The sequence below is a fragment of the Salpingoeca rosetta genome, assembly GCF_000188695.1.
Source record: "Salpingoeca rosetta unplaced genomic scaffold supercont1.33, whole genome shotgun sequence".
Taxonomy (NCBI): Eukaryota; class Choanoflagellata; order Craspedida; family Salpingoecidae; genus Salpingoeca; species Salpingoeca rosetta.
This window is the reverse complement of record NW_004754901.1, coordinates 23,980-41,479: the sequence shown is the minus strand read 5'-3', so window position 1 is coordinate 41,479 and position 17,500 is coordinate 23,980. Positions and strand designations below refer to the sequence as shown.

Genomic DNA, 17,500 nt, shown 5'->3' with positions numbered 1-17,500 from the left:
TGGGTGACACATGCACGGTGGCAACATGATAGTGCAGGTAGAATAATCACGCACATACCCGTTGTATGTGATGCAGTCTTCGTTGTTCTGCTCCATCGAGCATGCAAGCAAGAGGGCGGGAATGAAGGATGAAGGTTCAGCAGTGTCAAACAAAGACAATCCACAGCATTGATGAGGAAGAGAGAGAGTGTGTGAGGGGGGGGGGAGAGAGAGAGAGAGAGAGAGTGTGTGTGTGTGTGTGGGTGTGAGTGTAGCATGGGCCGGACTAGTGCGTGTGTGTGTTTGTGTGAGTGAGTGGAAGTGAGTATGCGTGCATGCGTGCAGGGGTACGTGTGTGTGCGCGCGCTCACGAGCCACTTTACCTGAAAGTTGTCCGGCTACGATGTGGTCAGGGTGGAAGACAGAAGAGAATGTGAAAGTGAGAAGTCGTTCGCCACTGCCATCAAACGTGCGTTTCGCAGGAGGGCTGCACAGCTCTCACCTACACACCACTGTCGTTAAGAGCGCACCTGTTTCCCAGTCCAGGCATTGTACACCAATGGTTGATTGTCAACGAGAGAGCGGAAGTCCCCTTCGTTCTGCGATCACACCCCCCACGTGCATGTCAGTGTGTGTGCAGAACCCTTCAGAGGCACGACAGAAGAATGCGAAGTACAGGCAGAAGGGAGGTCTAGGTGCGGGTGGCACTCGCAAACAGGCCAACACGACACTCAACGACGCAAGCTGTGAGTGAACGCACGACTTGGTCAGTGGCACCAAAGTAAATGTCACCGTTCCCGTTGAGGCCATGTCTATGCAAAGGCGGTGTGTATGTGTGTGTGTGTGTGTGCATGTGCATGTGCGTGCGGGTGTGCGTGTGTGTGTGTGTGTGTGTGTGTGTGTGTGTGCGTGTGTGTGTGTGTGTGTGTGTGTGTGTGTGTGTGTGTGTGTGTGTGTGTGTGTGTGTGTGTGTGTGTGTGTGTGTGTGGGTGTGGGTGTGCGGGTGTGTGTGTGTGTGTGTGTGTGTGTGTGTGCGAGTTTATGTTGGCATGAGATGTCAGCAAACACACGCACACACGCACGCACGCGCGCGCGCACACACACACACACACGCACACACACACACACACACACACACACACACACACACACACACACACACACACACACACACACACACGCACCCACGCACCCACGCACACCACCACACAACGTACTGCTTGACGAGACTGAGGAAGAAGGAGTTTTCTTCGTCGCTCTCTGGCAAGGCAACGAACCCGTCCAGCTCAGCACAGCGCGTAACACCATCGTTCAATGTCATTTTGCCGGCCAAAAGAAGGTACTCATGCGTGTCAAATTTCACCCAGTCTGTCATCGTCGTGGACACAAGGAAATAAGTAGCAGTGCGAGACCGCGTGCACAGATCAAGCAAGCTCCATGAGAACCGGCAAACAACAAAGCCAGGCAAAAACTGCACGTGAACACACTTACACCATGTATCAAGGCAAACACAAACACAAACACAAACACAAACACAAACACAAACACAAGCCAAAACAGAAAGAAGCACCCCAAATGCAAGACTCGAGTACTCCGAGGGGGCGTGTGCTCGAGCGGCACGCATGGACAGGAACTCACCCGTTGCAGCTGCCACACTGGCCAGCAGTGCCGTGACAACGATGACAGCAACCACAGGTGAACTAACAGCGAGCGCAGGGAGCGGCGACATGCTTCTCTGTCGTCGTGGCAGCTCCGCTCGCGTGGCTCGCCGCTGCCATATCCGCTCTGCCATCGTCCTGTTGTCTTCTTGGGCATGTGAAAATGCGCTCCGCAGTTCGATTTCGTAAATCTGCATGGAATCCCGACAGGCGGGCAACCAAACGCCGACTAAACGCCGATTCCTTGAAAATTGCGCGCGCAAGGACAGGTTTGCGTGCGGGGCAGCTGGCAACAACGGTGAACTGGGCGCGGCGAGGTTGATTTGGTTTGGTGCGGGGTGAAAGCGGATGCGATTATGGTGCTCACGCGTTGAGGAACGACACGAGTCGGTACTAGGAACTACGCAATACGTAGCATAATATGATAGAGCAGGGGCGGGAGGTGGCTCCTGCAAACGCGATGAAAGTGACAGAACAACCTTGTTCAAAGATCAATGGGGGAAGCTGAATGGAGGGTAACTAGAGACACCACAGATCTACTGGGATATGTCCGACCATCATCTGAGCCGCTCAGATCCGGATGCGCAGTGTTGAGGAAGAAGAATAGACAAGGGCACCGCCACCGGTGTTGATGCTCGCGCACCCACGCAGCCGCAGCGGGAACGTGTCAAAGTTGTCGACGAGCTGTCGACTGCAGCAGTCGACATTGCCGGTCATGCAGTCGCGAGCGACAAAGTTGTTGCTGCCTGGTGTCTTCTCGATGGCGATCCAGTGCCCATCGGGATACGAGTCCCTGTCATCGTCGCACAACAGCGTGTGCATCTCTGTTGTGTGGAGGTGGGGGCGGGTAAGGGGTTGGAGAGGAGGAAGGAGAGAATGAGGGGCGGTCAGGGCCAGTAAGACGGTGGGTGTAGACAGGCAGGTACGTACACGAGCGAGACACGGTGTCAGCACGGGTGCACAGAACCACGCAGCAACTCACAGACACACACGCTCACACACACACGCTCACATACACACACACACACAAACACAAACACACACACACGCACACACACACACACAAACACACACACACACGTTGAAGTCGATCGTTGTCGTTCTTGGCGCGGCCTGAGAGCGCGCGCAGCGCGACGGGATTATGAGAGTCAACATGGAACATATAGGGAACACCGTGTGCTCACTTTGAAGGGGCCTTGAAGGCCCGCAGTGATCCAGGGAAGAGACAGTGGAATGTAACACCGCACACTCACTCACACACAGACACACACACACACACACACACACACACACACACACACACACACACACGCACACACACACACTAACACACACACACACACTAACACACACACTACACACACACACCGACACACACACGGATACACAAACGACGCACACAGCGTTGATGGCCTTGCACGATTCTGCTGCAAAAGAGGGCGAGGAACCATCGAGTGAGATGTCGCCGGTCTTGGTGTTGCAGACGAGCTCGTACGCTTGACCATCGTACACAAGGATACCAACTCGAGCCAGCAGCAAGAGCAGCAGTCACAGCACCATCAGGGGCAGCCAGCGTACCACAACGTATAGCAGTGGCATGACGTGATGAGTCAGGGCACAATTGAAGCAACAAGCCCAATACGCACCAGCACGCACAAAGGTGCGTACAGCCACACACACACACACACACACCACACAAGCATGTATAAACGTATGTGCAACCACACACACACACACACACACACAAAATGCATACATACACGCAAACAAACATACACTCACGTACACACACACACACGCACACACACACAATATGCATACACACACGCAAACAAACACACACACACACATCACGCACCTCATACTCGGTGCTGCCGACGTCACAGGGTGCAGATATGTTTGCACACACACGATCATGAAACCGGGTCGGCGGTTGCTGTTCAAACTGAGACGGTGTACACGGCGTCAAAGCAGCGCACACGCGATCAGTGCTGCTGGTGCCGTCGCCCAGGATATATTGCTCGGTCAGCACGGCACACGTGCGCCAGTTGACACACGACCCTGCACCATCTGCGGTGACGTTGCTGAACGTGCCATGTCCACACGCGACACAAACGCGGTCGGTTGTCGGCGATGGCGGCTGCTCCTCGACAAAGCCCGGGCGGCACAGTGTTGTGTTGAGGCACATGGTCTGGCCACCAAGCGGCTGGTAGTGTGAGGGCGGCGCACACGGCTGGCAGCTCTGGGATCCCGCCGTGCCCGGGGCACACTGCAGCTCCTCGCAGGACCCCGTGTTGGCGGTGGTGTTGGTGATGGCAAACGGGCACGCCATGCAGGCGGTGGTGCCATCTCGGTCGTGGTCGGTGGTTCCCTGTGGGCAAGGGATGCATTCCCGCGAGGAGGTTGGTGTCTCTGGGACTGACTCAAAGTAGCCGGGAAGGCAGCCACATTGAGCGTCAGATGTGGGGGTGCAAGGCGTCACAACGTGCTCGTGCGGACCAGCGCATGTCGTTGTGCATGCCTGGCACACACGGTCCGTGGTGAGGCCGCATGCACGCAGCTCAAACTCAAGCCCATCCACGCACCGCGTGCACGCAGTGCAGGTGGCCGCTGATGTTTTCATGCACGGTTCCGCGACAAACTGCTCGGCATCCGCGCAGGCGTCACAGCAGAGGGTGTCGGACGTTGACGTGCATGGCGCCGCCTCAAACCGAGACTGTGCCTCGCATGAGGTGCAGGGCTCACACGCGACGCTCGACGAGCCACAAGCGTCCACATATGCTCCGGGCTCACACGCGGTTGCGCAGTTCACGCACACGGTGTCCTGTTCTGGCATGCAAGGGGACGCTTTAAAGTGGAAGTGGTCGCACACGGTGCATGGCCCACACACGAATCCGCTCGGGCTTGTGCCGCTTGTGTCCACCGTCTTGGTCAGGCCATCCCTGCACTCGCAGCCGGCCGGAAAGCCCTCCACAAACGCCTCGTCCACGCACAGGCAAGCGTGGTCCGTGTGGGGACAGCCCGTTTCGCCGGGCACCTCGTACGACACGTCATTGCACGGGTTGTCTGTGCAGTAGAAGTTGGGCTTAAAGTCCTGAGCCGCGCACTGGTGGCGGCTGCCCGCCATCACTGCCACCATCAGCACCACTGTCATGGCCACCATGGTACCAGCGCAACGCGAGGGCAAGCGCAAGTGCGCGCGTGGGTGCGCGCGCGGGTGTGGGTGCATTTCAGCTGTTGGTGCTGCCGGTGCTGCTGCTGCTGCTGGTGCTGTTGGTGCTGCTGCCCGGCACTCACCCGCCATGTGACGTGTGCGTGTGCATCAGATCAGAGAAGCCAGGGTAAAGGGGGAAAATGCACGCCGAGGTTTGTGGTCGATGAGGCAAACAGTGCTTGTGTCACTGTCAGTTGATAGACCAGTCAACGCAAGCAGACCTCGAAGAACGGAAGCAGCTGCAGCGGTGAGGAGAGGGGATGATGATGCGACCATGACGGCGGTTGCCGTCACAGTGAAGTCATTGTGTGGTGGCTGTTGTTGAGCTCGCGTTGCTTGTTGTTGTCCTTTGTTGTCCTTGTTCGTTTGCTTGTGGTTGCGCGCGGAAAATTGGTTAAAACTTTCAACGACTTTTCTACAATCACAACAAACAAGCGAAGAAGACAGCGCTCCGCACTCGCTGTCCTGCATCCACCTGCATCCAGCAAAGCAGCAAGAAGCCATCCCTCCATCCATCCGCTCCCCTGTTTCACTTGTTGTCAGTCCTCGCGATGCGGGCAGAGTGGGCACTGGTTGCTGAACACCTGCTGTTGCTGGCAGATGGGAGAGATCGCCCGCATGCATCGTCCTCATCCGGTTCCTGTGCATTTGCTGCGACGCTGACGAAGAGGATGTTGCTGCGGTTGTGCAGGGTGATGTTCACGACCAACGTCACCAAGACCAGCGCGTGCGCACGTTCATCGCGTTGATGTTCACGTGCCGTGAGTTGTATCACGACTTGCCATGGGCCATGCCCAGGTGGTGTCTTGCTGCTTTGCTCAATCACCCACGCCAATCCGTGTGGGCCAGCAAAACCTTTGTGGACAGCTTCCAGCGCCGCCTGCTGTCTTCCCTTCAAGGCACAAGAGCGGCACAAAAGGCGCGAGCTGGGCAGCGCCGTCTTCCTGCCGCTGCCGACACACGCATGGACGACGATTGAGCTGTTTGGCTTGAGAACCGCTTTCTCGCTTTCAGCTGGCTCGGTGTCACGTGGGACGCGACCTGCCCGTTCCTTCGCGCACAGGTGCGATCCGTTGCAGCGGCTCCCAACAGCAACAACTTCTGGCGCAAGTTTCAGCACTGCGGTCGCGTCTTCTTCTGCGGCTTGGACAAGCTGGAGGCGTGGGCTGCAGACACACGGCAGGCTGCGCATGCCACAACCCAGAAACCTCGCGAGGAACGTGGCGCAGCAGACAGAACGCACAGAGAAAGCGGGGACAAGAGAAACGCACCCATGATGCAGACTCAGGAGCCGTGTGCGCAGCAGCAGACACATGAACTTGAGACACCAAGCCACGAGAACCAACACAAAGACCTCGGCACTGCGCACAGTATGCCCACACCCACACCGGCAGTCTTCTCATTGTACGCATCCCTGAACAGCCAAGCAGATGCTGAGCGTTTTCAAGGCCTACGCACGACCGTGTTGGCGAACGCGCGCGCAGAACACGTCTTCATTCAGGCACAGGCACCCCTGGCCTCCCTGACGGTGAGCAATGCAGACAACGTTCACATCAACGCGTGTTCGGCGTTGATTGACAGCTTGGCGATCCGTGACGTGACAAGCGTCGTCTGGCTGCCAGCAACAACACAACGCAGCACCGCATGTCAGCTCAGCAACGTCCAGCATGTTGACTTGCGCACCAAGGGCACGCTCACGGAAGATCTGCGCGCATTTGCAGGAATCCCGAGCGTTGGCCTAGCAACAGCCAGCGATGACACCGGCGTGGACCTTGCGCCGCTCCATGGTGTGAAGCAGCTGAGGCTGCCCACCGAAGGCACGGAAGCAGTACGGGGACACTCGGTGTGTCAAACAGCAGAAACGCTCGTGCTGTCGCACACGAGCATCACCCCGACAGACACGCTGCCGGTGGCGACCGTTGTCAACCTCTCCCACATGAGAGCTGTACCGGAGCTGCTGCATCTGCCCAACGCCATCGACATTGCCCTGGGGTATGGGTCCAAGGTGCGGCAGTTCACATGTGCGCCACGCATCGAGAGACTCGTGATCCGTGACGCCACTGGCACGCCACCATGCATTCCAAAGTTTGAGCACGCCTATGTCGTGTGCCTTGCGCTGCCGCATCTGCACCTGACGAGCGAGCAGCTGGTTGACCTCAGCAACCGCGTGGACAAGCTGGTACTTCGACGGTTGCTGCGCGTTCCGGATGATGCAGACTCGCCGCATACAAGCGCAGGCGTCGTGCGTGGCATCCCCGACCATGCGCACGTGTGCCTGGACTGTTTCGAGATTGACGGCCCGGTCCCACCGTGCGTTAAAGAGCTCAAAGCGCTGGTGGAAGGCAGCGCTGTGCAAGGCAGTTTCGTCAGCCACGTCCCGCGCCTGAGTCTCATCAAAGACCAACGCGGGCACGCTCGCATCAACGACGTGCACTTGCTCTCTGGACGCAAGGTGCTGCAGTTGACGCAGGTCTTGCTTGAAGGGGAGCTCGCGTCTTGCGAGCAGCTGAGTCTGTGCAGGTGCCGGGGGCGCCTGGGCTTGACATCCATCAAGTCCCTCGACCTGAATGGCGCAGTGGTGACTACAGGGGATGGCAGCGGCGACGGAGACACCAACATTGATTCTGGCGATGGCAGTGACGACAGTGACAACAGGGCACTTGCGGAGACGAAGCTGGTAATCACGCGCGTGCACCATGTGACCCTCTGCCGTCTCGAGGAGTGCGTCATCTACGACTTTGGGTGCTTTCAGGACGTGCAGCACCTCACGCTGAAGGAATGCAAGTTGAAGGACCTGGCCAGCTTTCCGCCCGTGCATGTCCTCGTTTTGCGCAACTGTGAGACCATGGACGAGGACGGGTGGTGCCCAGATGCAGTCTTCGTGGACCGCTCGCCAAAGAAGATGGAGCAACTCTTGCTTGCCGAGCGAAGAAGGTGGTGATTTGTGTGTGTGTGTGTGTGTGTGTGTGTGTGTGTGTGTGTGTGTGTGTGTGTGTGTGTGTGTGTGTGTGTGTGTGTGCTTGTGTGTGTGTGAGTGTGTGTGTCGGTGTGTGTGTGTGTGTGTGGTGTAGTGTAGCCTTCAGCCAGAACGTACGAAGCACGGCAGCCCAGAACAGACACGATTGTGCTCGAAAACGCCACCACAACCACAAACGTGCGCGATCTCGCCACATTCACGTGCAGGGATTTCAACGCGACCCTTTTGTAGGCGCCCGTGACCCGTTGCTGTTGTTCTTCTCCTTGTTGGTGGCCTTATTCTTTTCCTCCCGCTTATCCACATTCGCCCCGTGTCGGTGCGCGGGGTCCGGCCTTGCTCCTCCGGGGCACGGCTCCGCCAGCACCTTCTCCTCCTCCTCCTGCTCCACCAGCACCTTCTTCTTCTCCACCTCCTTCTTCTCCTGCTCCTCCTCCTTCTTTGCCTTTTCTCCCATTCCCTATTCCTTCCCCGTCTGCCGTACTCTTCTCGTCTGTTGTATCTGCCTGTTGCTTGCCCCCTGGGCGCCCTCTCCTTCTCCTTCTTCCTCCTTGGCCTGTTACCCCCTCCCCTCTTGGTTCTCCCTGCCGCGCCTTCAGCAGAGCCATGGGCGCCAGGTCAATAAACGGGAACGTCCTGAGAAACGCCTCCCATGTGCACGGCTGTACTGGCCATCTTGCACACCCACCACAGCTGGTTGCTCGGCGACCCATCGACTTTGTATGCGTACACCGCCAATGCCCTGCCAACGTGCGGCGGTTATGCCACGGCTCGGGCTGTGCCAGCAGTCTGCTGGTTGGTTGTTGTTTTGCTTGTTGTGAGTTGGTGTTTGGTGGCCTTTTTCCTCGAACCACCTCGACCACAACAAGCAAGAAGCAACCAAGAAGCACAAGCGAAACAAGCCAAGACTGGTTGGCTAGACACCACGCACATCCATCGGCTTTGTTGTCCTTTGCTTATCAGGACAGCGCTGCCTCTCCCTCTGGCTCAAGTCCTCAGCTTTCCTCTCAGTCCTCCAGTCCACGCCACCCTTGTGTGACCACGGTGTGCGTAAGCGTACTCGCCGCCTCAGGCTGACGGTTTCTTTGCTTCTTCTGCCAACTGCTTGAGTTGCTGTGCAGGTGTGTGTGAGCTTTTGGTTCAAAACGCACAAGACACCTTCTTGGGCCCGGAAGCGCGTTCGTTGTTGCTACCACCAGCTTCTCGCACTCACTCTCAGCTGCTCTTTTGTGGTTAGCGAAGAGCTGAGCGACCAGCCTTGCGTGCTCCACCAGCATCCCCCCCCCCCAAAAAAAAAAAAGCTGGTGGGCACTCTCTCCTCTGTCTGTCTGTTTCGTCTCCTTTGTTGTTCCCACCAACCAAACAAAAAAAAAAAAAGCGAAAGCCACGCCCCCCTCCTCCAGTTTTGCTTTTCCTTCTCTCTCCCTCTCTTGTGCGCACTGCAACCACAACAACCAACCAACCGGTCCTTGCCACTCTTCTCTTTCTCCCCTTCCCCTCCAACCAAAGTAAACCAACACAACCAACCCCACTCCCCCGCCCTCTTTCCCTGTTTGTCTCTCTCGTTTTTTGTTCTTGTCAACTCGACCATCTCCTCAATCATCTCCTCTTCCTGGCACCTCGCCCGCGGCACCAAGAAGCCACCAAGCCCACCGTCCGCGCCACACGGATTGCCCACTGAGCGATTGACCTCCAACCAAACCCCACAACCCTACGCCGCTCCTCAGGCTCCACACACACAGCCATGGCTGACCAGCGACTGACGCACGGCGTGTCCGTGGCAGCTGTGCGGCGGTTCCTGGATGACCTGAAGCGCGAGTTCCCCGACACGTACACTGAGATGACGACGGAGGATGCTTGCAAGCAACTGGTTGTGCCACGCACCCGCCAGGACAACTGCGCCTACGTCGAGCACCTGCGCAAGCAGTCGCCAGAACACGTGAACAAGGCCACCGTGTTTGTGTCGCACGCATGGCGGTACAAGATCGCAGACGTGCTCAACGTCTTGCTGGAGTTTGCAGAGGAGCAAGCAAGGAAGGGCGACGCCCAGCCAGTGTTTTTCTGGTTTGACCTCTTCATGAACAACCAAAACGCCAACGTCACGGCCAACCTTCCACCAGAGTGGTGCGTTTTGTGTGTGTGTGTGTGTGTGTGTGTGTGTGTGTGTGTGTGTGTGTGTGTGTGTGTGTGTGTGTGTGTGTGTGTGTGTGTGTGTGTGATACTTGCGCTCTTCAGCAACCATTGCCACCCACGCACACAGACACACGCACACTGTGTTCAAATTGTGTGGATACTTGTGTATTGATGTAGACTCAACGCATAAGAAAAGCTGTAGGATAAATGACAACACGTAGACAGTACATGTTCTTGTTATGTCGTTGGTGTTGCTGATGACGTATGCAGTTGTAACTGATGACGCATGCTGTTGTAACGGATGACGCATGCTGTTGTTGCGGACTGTAGTGGAGGACTGCTTATTGCTGACGTACATTCCAACACTCCCCCGCAGCCAATACGCTGTCCTGCATCAAGACTCATCTGGATATGGAATGCATGGTGGTGATATGAGAGGGAAACCGTGAGAGTCTGTTTGTGATTGATTCTCTCTGTTTGTGATTGATTCTCAGAGTGAACACATGTTCTTCCAGTCAGAACATGGAAGGATTGCGAGTGATGTTGTCAGAGGAGTTATCTCGTGTCACCGTCAAGGTGCTCAGAGGAGTTTACTCATGACATGTTATTAAGCTATCTCTTAACGCTCAGAGGAGTTTCTCTTGTTGTGTTACAGAGGAGTTGTCTCGTGTCGTTAGAGTGATGCAGTCAGAGGAGTTGTCTCGTGTCACCGTCAAGGTGCTCAGAGGAGTTTACTCATGACATGTTATTAAGCTATCTCTTAACGCTCAGAGGAGTTTCTCTTGTTGTGTTACAGAGGAGTTGTCTCGTGTCGTTAGAGTGATGCAGTCAGAGGAGTTGTCTCGTGTCACCGCTAAGGTGCTCAGAGGAGTTTACTCGTGGCATGCTCTGAATCTGTCTCTTAACGCTCAGAGGAGTTTCTCTTGCCTTGCAGAGGAGTTGTCTCGTGTCGTCAGAGGGAGTCGCGTGCTCTGCTCCGTGGAGCTGGCTTGTGTCACTTGTTGTGAACTCTCAACATTGAGTAGTGTCGAGATGTGGTGAATCATGGTCTGCTTGTCTAGCAGCTTGGTGAATAGATCAGCAGGGTTGTCTTTGGTGCTGATGTATTTGAGCGTGGCGATATTGTCAGCAATACACTCTCGTGTGAGGTGATATCGCAATCTGATGTGGCGCATCTTTGAGGTTGCCATGTTTCCAACCGCAATAGCGGGTTGGTTGTCTGTGTGCACCGTTGTGGCATGAGGCAGTGGTGCATCAAGCAGTTCTTCTTGCAATTGTCGAAGGTAGATGACTTCTTGCATGCCTTCTCCAACAGCAACATACTCTGCCTCGGCCGTTGCAGTTGTAACGTGTCGTTGAAGTCGTGAGCACCAAGAGATAGGGCCTCCGGCAAGATTGACAACATACCCAGTTCTTGACCTGCCCGTGGCAGGGTCTGATGCGAATGATGCATCGGTATAGGCCACTAAGTCGTTGTGACGATGCTTGGCTTCGAAGCACAGTGTGTAATGAATGGTGCCCTTCAGATAGCGTAGCACTCGTTTGGCTGTTGAGAAATCCGTTGCGGTGTACGTACTCATTCTTCGTGTCAGCATTGAACAAGCCACTGCAATGTCGGGTCTTGTGGTTGTTGACAGGTGCAGAAGGCTGCCCACAAGACTACGATATGGTAGATCTGGCGGCTCTTCATTCTCATTAGCTTCCAAGGAGTCTTTGAAGCCCATCGGCAGTGGTGTTTGTGCAGTCTTGCAGTCCTGCATGTGAAACTTGTCCAGGAGCGTGTTAATGTAATGCTTCTGACTCATGGTCATACGGCAGTTGTTTCTGTCGTAGTTCACGCTGACTCCTAAGCAATGTTTCGGCACCCCAAAGCTCTTGACTTTGAAAACTGTTGCGATGTTCCTTTCGAAAGCGTGCAACCGTTCTTCCTTGTTCGCAGCAACGACAATGTCGTCTACGTAGATCGCCACCCACACTTTGTCGTCTTGATCATGTGTACTCGTTTGTAGATACACTGTTCAGACTTGGCCTGTGTAAACCCACTGTCTTTCAACCAGCGATCCAGTTTCGTGTTCCATAGCCTCGGTGCTTGTTTGAGCCCATATAGTGCCTTTCTGAGGTGCAGCACTTCATCTCTGTTGAACAGACCCATAATGTGTGGAGGCTTGACGTAAACGTGGTCCATGTCGATTTCCGCATAGAGAAACGCCGTCACAATATCCAGCTGCAGCATGTACATGCCTTCGACTGCACTCATTGCAAGCATGGTGCGAAGAGCAGTCTTGCTCGTTGTTGGAGCGAACGTTTCTTGGTAATCGATTCCATGTTTCTGCGAATACCCTTTCGCAACCAGCCGTGCCTTGTACCTTTGCACAGTTCCGTTTTGGTCGCGCTTTCGCTTGAGCACAAATTTGCTTGGTAGGAGTTTGGCACCCTTTGGTATCTGATCTGCGCGCACAACTTCATACACATGGTTGGCTTCAAGTGCTGATGCTTCCTCAGTAATGGCTGCGAGCCATTGTTCCTTTTCATCGGATTGCAGCGCAGTGTCAACATCTGGTGCATCTCCGTCATGAGGTGTCTGTGCTGAGGATGTATTGGTGGCATTCTCCCCCGCAGCCGATGCACAGATGCGTGACTGCTTGTCGCTTGCCGCATGAAGTGCGTTCTCTTCACTCACAGTTGGTGTGAGCTCAGTATATCGGCGCGTTTCACGCGCCGCCTCAAGGGACTGTGTGATATCATTGGTCTGCACCTCATTGAACTTGACATGAATTGTGTTGACCATCTGTTTGGTTTGAGGTACCCACACTTGGTGTGATTGGCTCTCATGGTCAAATCCGACATATATGCCGGTACGTGCACGTTTCCCAAGCTTATGACGGGAAGCTTTGGGGACATGTACATACGCCTTTGCACCAAATACTTTGAGTTGGTTGACGTCGAAGGGACGCCCGCAGAGGATCGTGAACGGTGCCTCTCCTCCAAGAGCTTGCGTTGGCGACACGTTGTGGATTGTTGTTGCATGCTTAAACGCCATGCCCCAGTATTCATCGCTCATGCCTGCGGCTGTTAACATTGCCCTTGTCGTGTCGAGTAAAGTTCTGAACCTCCGTTCAGCGACGCCGTTTTTTGGCTTGGGCATAAGGCGGTGAGAACCTTTGTGCGACATTCAAGTCTGCACATAGGTCTCTAAAACCAGCACTGCGAAACACAGCATCCGAGTCAGTTTGAAGCGTGGAGCCATTAAGGCCACCGTGCACAAACATGTTGCGTCTGAGGTGTTCAAGCGCGGTGGGGACTTGATCCTTCCTGCCCATGAGGAAGCTCCACGCAAACCTCGTGGCATCATCCGTAAACGTAATGGCATATACATATCCACGCACAGACCGTGGGAATGGGCCCACAATGTCTGCATAGAAAAGCTTGAGCGGCAGTGCAGTGCGTGGCTTAGCTTGTTTAGGTATGCTCGCTCTTGTGCTCTTTGCGATGCCGCATGCATGACACGGTACTTGGTTGCGTGCACGGCTTGCGATACTGTCAAGCACCGCACGGTGCCCCATACACTCGTGATGATACCCTGAGTCCGCGGCGTCACTGTCAATTGGCGCCGTAATCGCTACCAGGGAGACCTCATGTGCACCGGTTGCGTGAATGAGTAAGCGGCCAGCCTCATCTGTGTGCAACGGCAGTGTCCACGTTGGGAACTGAATGTAATTGTTGTGTTGTTGCAGATTTGTGCGTGCATGTGGATTCCGTGTCATTGCTGCGTGCACACCAAACAGGTTGTATGCGATGTCTGGAACGTGCAAGACGCCTTCAAGTCGAAGGGTGGCCACTGTTCCTTCAGATGTTGTGGTGTGAAGGATCGCTGTGCCCATTCCGTGCACTCGTGCACGTCTTTTATCTGCAATCACAACGTAGCGGTCCTTGTGGACTGGTTCATAGTTGTGAAGGAAGTGTTTCCATGGAGTCACGTGCGCTGTAGCGCCAGTGTCCACCACCCAGTGCTGCTTCAAGCAGTCAGCAGTATTGCTCACGGTGGTAACTGCAAGTACCTCTTCGACAGAGAATGCACTTGTGTTTGAACTGCGCTTGCTCAAATGGCCTTGTGGGAAACGTCCTTTGCCAGAGCGTTTGCGCAGTACTTGAAGCACGTGATTTGTGTCAATGAGATTTGCCTGCTTGGCATCTCGGAGTCTGAAGCAGATTTGTGCACAGTGACCTGAAACCCCACAGAATGCACAAGTAACTCTGTTGCGTGGCGGACAACATGCTTTCCGAGATGCAGTCGTGCGTCTTGCAGTTGATGCTGTGTGCTCCACAACGGCAAGCACGCTATCGGTCTGCTTCTGTTCTGAGGTGTTTATCCTCGTTTCTTCTTGCAGAAGTAGTGCCGTCAACTTGGCAATTGATGTGGGACGCTGCAGTTCAATGAAGCGAAACCCAAGTTGAAATTGTGATGGTAGGCTGTTGCGCACAATAGCCATCAGATCGTCGTGGGGCGTTTGCACGTTGTTGAGTCTCAGCTCTGAGTCGATGGAAGAGAGCTTGTTCATGAACGTGTCCACTGTGTCCGTTGTGGTCCACGACAACGTTCGTAATTGTGCCTGCAGTCGATGAACATAGTCCACTCCCGACTGCGTGTAGCGCTCTTTGAGTCTCTGGTAAGCAATCTTTCCAGACTTCCTTGGATTGTTGGAGATGATCAGTGACAGCGGGTGTCCACAGACACACTTTGTGAAAAATACAAAGAGTGCATTGTCCAGTGGGCCTGTTATTGTCGAGGGCACTGACGCTGACGATGGCCCTGAGGCTGACGATGGCCCTGAGGCTGACGATGGCCCTGAGGTCGTGCGATCTTGATCACCTCTTCCTCTCGTGTTGCCTCGTCGTGCCCTTCTGGCTGTGGATCGTGATGTCACTGCTGACCCGACCACACGAGGTGTGAGGTCTTCGTCTGCATCATCATCTTCTTCTTCGTCATCCTGTCTGTTGCTTGTTGTTGTGTGAGCCGGACGTCTTTGTTGTTCCGTTCGGGACGAGAAAGGATGAGAAGTCGCAATATCTTGGTCTGAATTGAGCGCACTCATGTCCACGCCCACCGCAGACAGCTTTGCTTCGACTGTGGAAAAGAACAGCTGAACTTGTGCGTCATCACCGGAGAACTTGGTTTCCCCATCAGAGGAGAGGCTCATGACCTGTTGAACCAGAGACATGGTGGAGGTGTTTGTGTGAGTAAGTGTGGTGTGAGAGTGACTGGGTCTCATAATCTGTTCAGATTGTGTGGATACTTGTGTATTGATGTAGACTCAACGTATAAGAAAAGCTGTAGGATAAATGACAACACGTAGACAGTACATGTTCTTGTTATGTCGTTGGTGTTGCTGATGACGTATGCAGTTGTAACTGATGACGCATGCTGTTGTAACGGATGACGCATGCTGTTGTTGCGGACTGTAGTGGAGGACTGCTTATTGCTGACGTACATTCCAACACACTGTTCCCTCACAAGAACTGCAACCCCTTCCCCTTTCCTCCCTGTCTTCCTCTTCCCTCGATCCTTTCCTCTCCCCCTTTCCCTTTCTCAACACCCAGGTGGAGCACGACGTTCAAGCAGTCGATTGCCAACATTGGCCATGTGCTGCTGGTGCTCATGCCGTGGCGAGACCCCGTGCCACTGACGCGCGCGTGGTGTTTGTGGGAGATCTTCTGTGGCATCAGCAACGAGGGCACAGAGGTCACCATCCAACTACCCAACAGCGAAGAGCAGGCGCTCGAAAACGCCATTCGCAGCAGCTACAAAGCCGTGACAGACACGCTGGTGCGCGTGCAGGCAGAGCGAGCCGACGCCTTCAACCCACACGACAAACACATGATCTTCACAGCGATCGAGTCGTGGGCGGGCGGCTTCAGCGCAGTCAACCAGGCCGTGAAAGACCAGCTGCGCGCGTGGTGCCTGCAAAAGGCGGTGGGTGCCGTCGAAGCCATGCGGGCACGAGGCGAGGACAGCACAGTCGCCTTCGCGGGGCTGTGTGGCCACGTTGGGCTGGTGCTGTACCAGTTTGGCGAGCACGACAAGGCCATTGCGTTCTACGAGACAGCACTGCCGATTTATCTCCGCACCGAAGGGGAGAAAGGGAGGAACGTGGCGGCACCGTACGGCAACCTCGGCAACGCCTACTGCAGCAAGGGCGAGCATGACAAGGCCATTGCTTACCATGAGAAGGCCCTCGCCATCAGGGTGGAGACGCTGGGCGAGAAGCACCCGAGCACAGCCGACACCTACGACAACCTCGGCACTGTCTACGCCAGCAAGGGCGAGTACGACAAGGCGATTGCGTTTTATGAGAAGGCCCTCGCCATCAGGGTGGAGGCGTGGGGCGAGAAGCACCCGAGCACAGCCGACACCTACAACAACCTCAGCGCCGCCTACAGGAACAAGGGCGAGTACGACAAGGCGATTGAGTTTTATGAGAAGGCCCTCGCCGTCTTCGTGGAGACGCTGGGCGAGAAGCACCTGAGCACAGCGACCACGTACAACAACCTCGGCAACACATACGACAGCAAGGGCGAGTACGACAAGGCGATTGCGTTGTATGAGAAGGCGCTCGCCGTCTACGTGGAGACGCTGGGTGAGAAGCACCCGAGCACAGCAGCCACGTACAACAACCTCGGCATCGCCTACTTCAGCAAGGGCGAGTACGACAAGGCGATTGCGTACTACGAGAAGGCCCTCGCCATCAGGGTGGAGACGCTGGGCGAGACACACCCGAGCACAGCGAGCACCTACAACAACCTCGGCAACACCTACGACAGAAAGGGCGAGTACGACAAGGCGATTGCGTTTTATGAGAAGGCGCTCGCCATCTACGTGGAGACGTTGGGCGAGAAGCACCCGAGCACGGCAATGACGTACAACAACCTCGGCAGCGCCTACAACAACAAGGGCGAGTACGACAAGGCGATTGCGTTTTACGAGAAGGCCCTCGCTGCCTTCGTGGAGACTCTTGGCGAGAAGCACCCGAGCACGGCCATGTCGTACTTCAACATTGGCCTGCTGCACGACAAGCGCGGTGACAAGGAGCAGGCCTGCGCCTACATGCAGCGGGCCCTCGACGGTTACACAAGCACGGTCGGCCCAGACCACCCAGACACGCGCGACGCGGAGCGCGAACTGCGGCGCATTCGCGGCAACGACGAGCCCGTTGACGGCGGTGCACGCACTGGCGGCGCCCTGGGCGAGGAAGAGAACGAGCAGAAGCAGCAAGAAGGAAGCGGCGGTGACGACAACATGACCAGCCAGGACTGGGCTGTGCTTGTGCTTTGTTGTCCATGTCTTGTTGCTGCTTTGCCTTTCCTCTGCATCTACTCCTGCGTGAAGAGCGTGTGTCAGAAGTGAGGGTTTGCGTGTGTTGTCGTTCTTTCCTTCACATACATGCTTTCCCCTTGCTTTTACTTGTTTGACATTGCTTGTTTCACACTTTAGTCAACTCTTCATGCAATCCAACCGGCTGATAAGCAACGAGCATACAACCTTCC

The 17,500-nt window shown here is 55.4% G+C and overlaps 8 protein-coding genes across 8 annotated transcripts in view; 3 read left to right on the top strand and 5 right to left on the bottom strand.

Moving 5' to 3' along the window:
- The window catches only part of PTSG_13042 (TK/RTKC protein kinase), a 12,951-nt gene extending 11,068 nt beyond the window's left edge, over positions 1-1,883 (bottom strand). The window contains exons 1-6 of the mRNA XM_004988737.1: positions 1,618-1,883; positions 1,197-1,347; positions 740-791; positions 510-578; positions 363-377; positions 59-87 (exon numbers count right to left, since the gene is read on the bottom strand). Coding sequence (XP_004988794.1) covers positions 59-87; positions 363-377; positions 510-578; positions 740-791; positions 1,197-1,347; positions 1,618-1,834 — 533 coding nt within the window. The 5' untranslated portion in view covers positions 1,835-1,883. The remainder of the gene's footprint in view (positions 1-58; positions 88-362; positions 378-509; positions 579-739; positions 792-1,196; positions 1,348-1,617) is intronic.
- Positions 1,868-4,941, bottom strand: PTSG_13041 (uncharacterized protein; the record flags this gene model as incomplete). The annotated part of the gene is made up of 4 exons (XM_004988736.1): positions 1,868-2,461; positions 2,718-2,750; positions 3,086-3,160; positions 3,492-4,941. The coding sequence occupies 4 exons, from the start codon at positions 4,939-4,941 to the stop codon at positions 2,208-2,210; spliced, it is 1,812 nt and encodes a 603-aa protein (XP_004988793.1). The 3' UTR covers positions 1,868-2,207.
- Positions 4,942-5,125: 184 nt separating this feature from the next.
- Positions 5,126-7,792, top strand: PTSG_10411 (uncharacterized protein; the record flags this gene model as incomplete). The annotated part of the gene is made up of 4 exons (XM_004988735.1): positions 5,126-5,151; positions 5,452-5,578; positions 5,751-5,833; positions 5,866-7,792. 4 exons carry the CDS (start codon positions 5,126-5,128, stop codon positions 7,790-7,792), a joined length of 2,163 nt encoding a protein of 720 aa, XP_004988792.1.
- Positions 7,793-9,569: 1,777 nt separating this feature from the next.
- PTSG_10410 (uncharacterized protein) lies at positions 9,570-10,238 on the top strand (the record flags this gene model as incomplete). The annotated part of the gene is made up of 2 exons (XM_004988734.1): positions 9,570-9,949; positions 10,229-10,238. The coding sequence occupies 2 exons, from the start codon at positions 9,570-9,572 to the stop codon at positions 10,236-10,238; spliced, it is 390 nt and encodes a 129-aa protein (XP_004988791.1).
- Positions 10,239-10,866: 628 nt separating this feature from the next.
- Positions 10,867-11,763, bottom strand: PTSG_13040 (uncharacterized protein; the record flags this gene model as incomplete). The annotated part of the gene is made up of 1 exon (XM_004988733.1): positions 10,867-11,763. The coding sequence occupies one exon, from the start codon at positions 11,761-11,763 to the stop codon at positions 10,867-10,869; it is 897 nt and encodes a 298-aa protein (XP_004988790.1).
- Positions 11,764-11,912: 149 nt separating this feature from the next.
- PTSG_13039 (uncharacterized protein) lies at positions 11,913-13,019 on the bottom strand (the record flags this gene model as incomplete). Its single annotated transcript, XM_004988732.1, has 1 exon — positions 11,913-13,019. The coding sequence occupies one exon, from the start codon at positions 13,017-13,019 to the stop codon at positions 11,913-11,915; it is 1,107 nt and encodes a 368-aa protein (XP_004988789.1).
- Positions 13,020-13,074: 55 nt separating this feature from the next.
- On the bottom strand, positions 13,075-15,177 carry PTSG_13038 (uncharacterized protein; the record flags this gene model as incomplete). The annotated part of the gene is made up of 1 exon (XM_004988731.1): positions 13,075-15,177. The coding sequence occupies one exon, from the start codon at positions 15,175-15,177 to the stop codon at positions 13,075-13,077; it is 2,103 nt and encodes a 700-aa protein (XP_004988788.1).
- A 171-nt stretch (positions 15,178-15,348) lies between these two features.
- PTSG_10409 (tetratricopeptide protein) lies at positions 15,349-17,360 on the top strand (the record flags this gene model as incomplete). The annotated part of the gene is made up of 2 exons (XM_004988730.1): positions 15,349-15,353; positions 15,557-17,360. 2 exons carry the CDS (start codon positions 15,349-15,351, stop codon positions 17,358-17,360), a joined length of 1,809 nt encoding a protein of 602 aa, XP_004988787.1.
- Between the last annotated feature and the right edge of the window lie 140 nt (positions 17,361-17,500).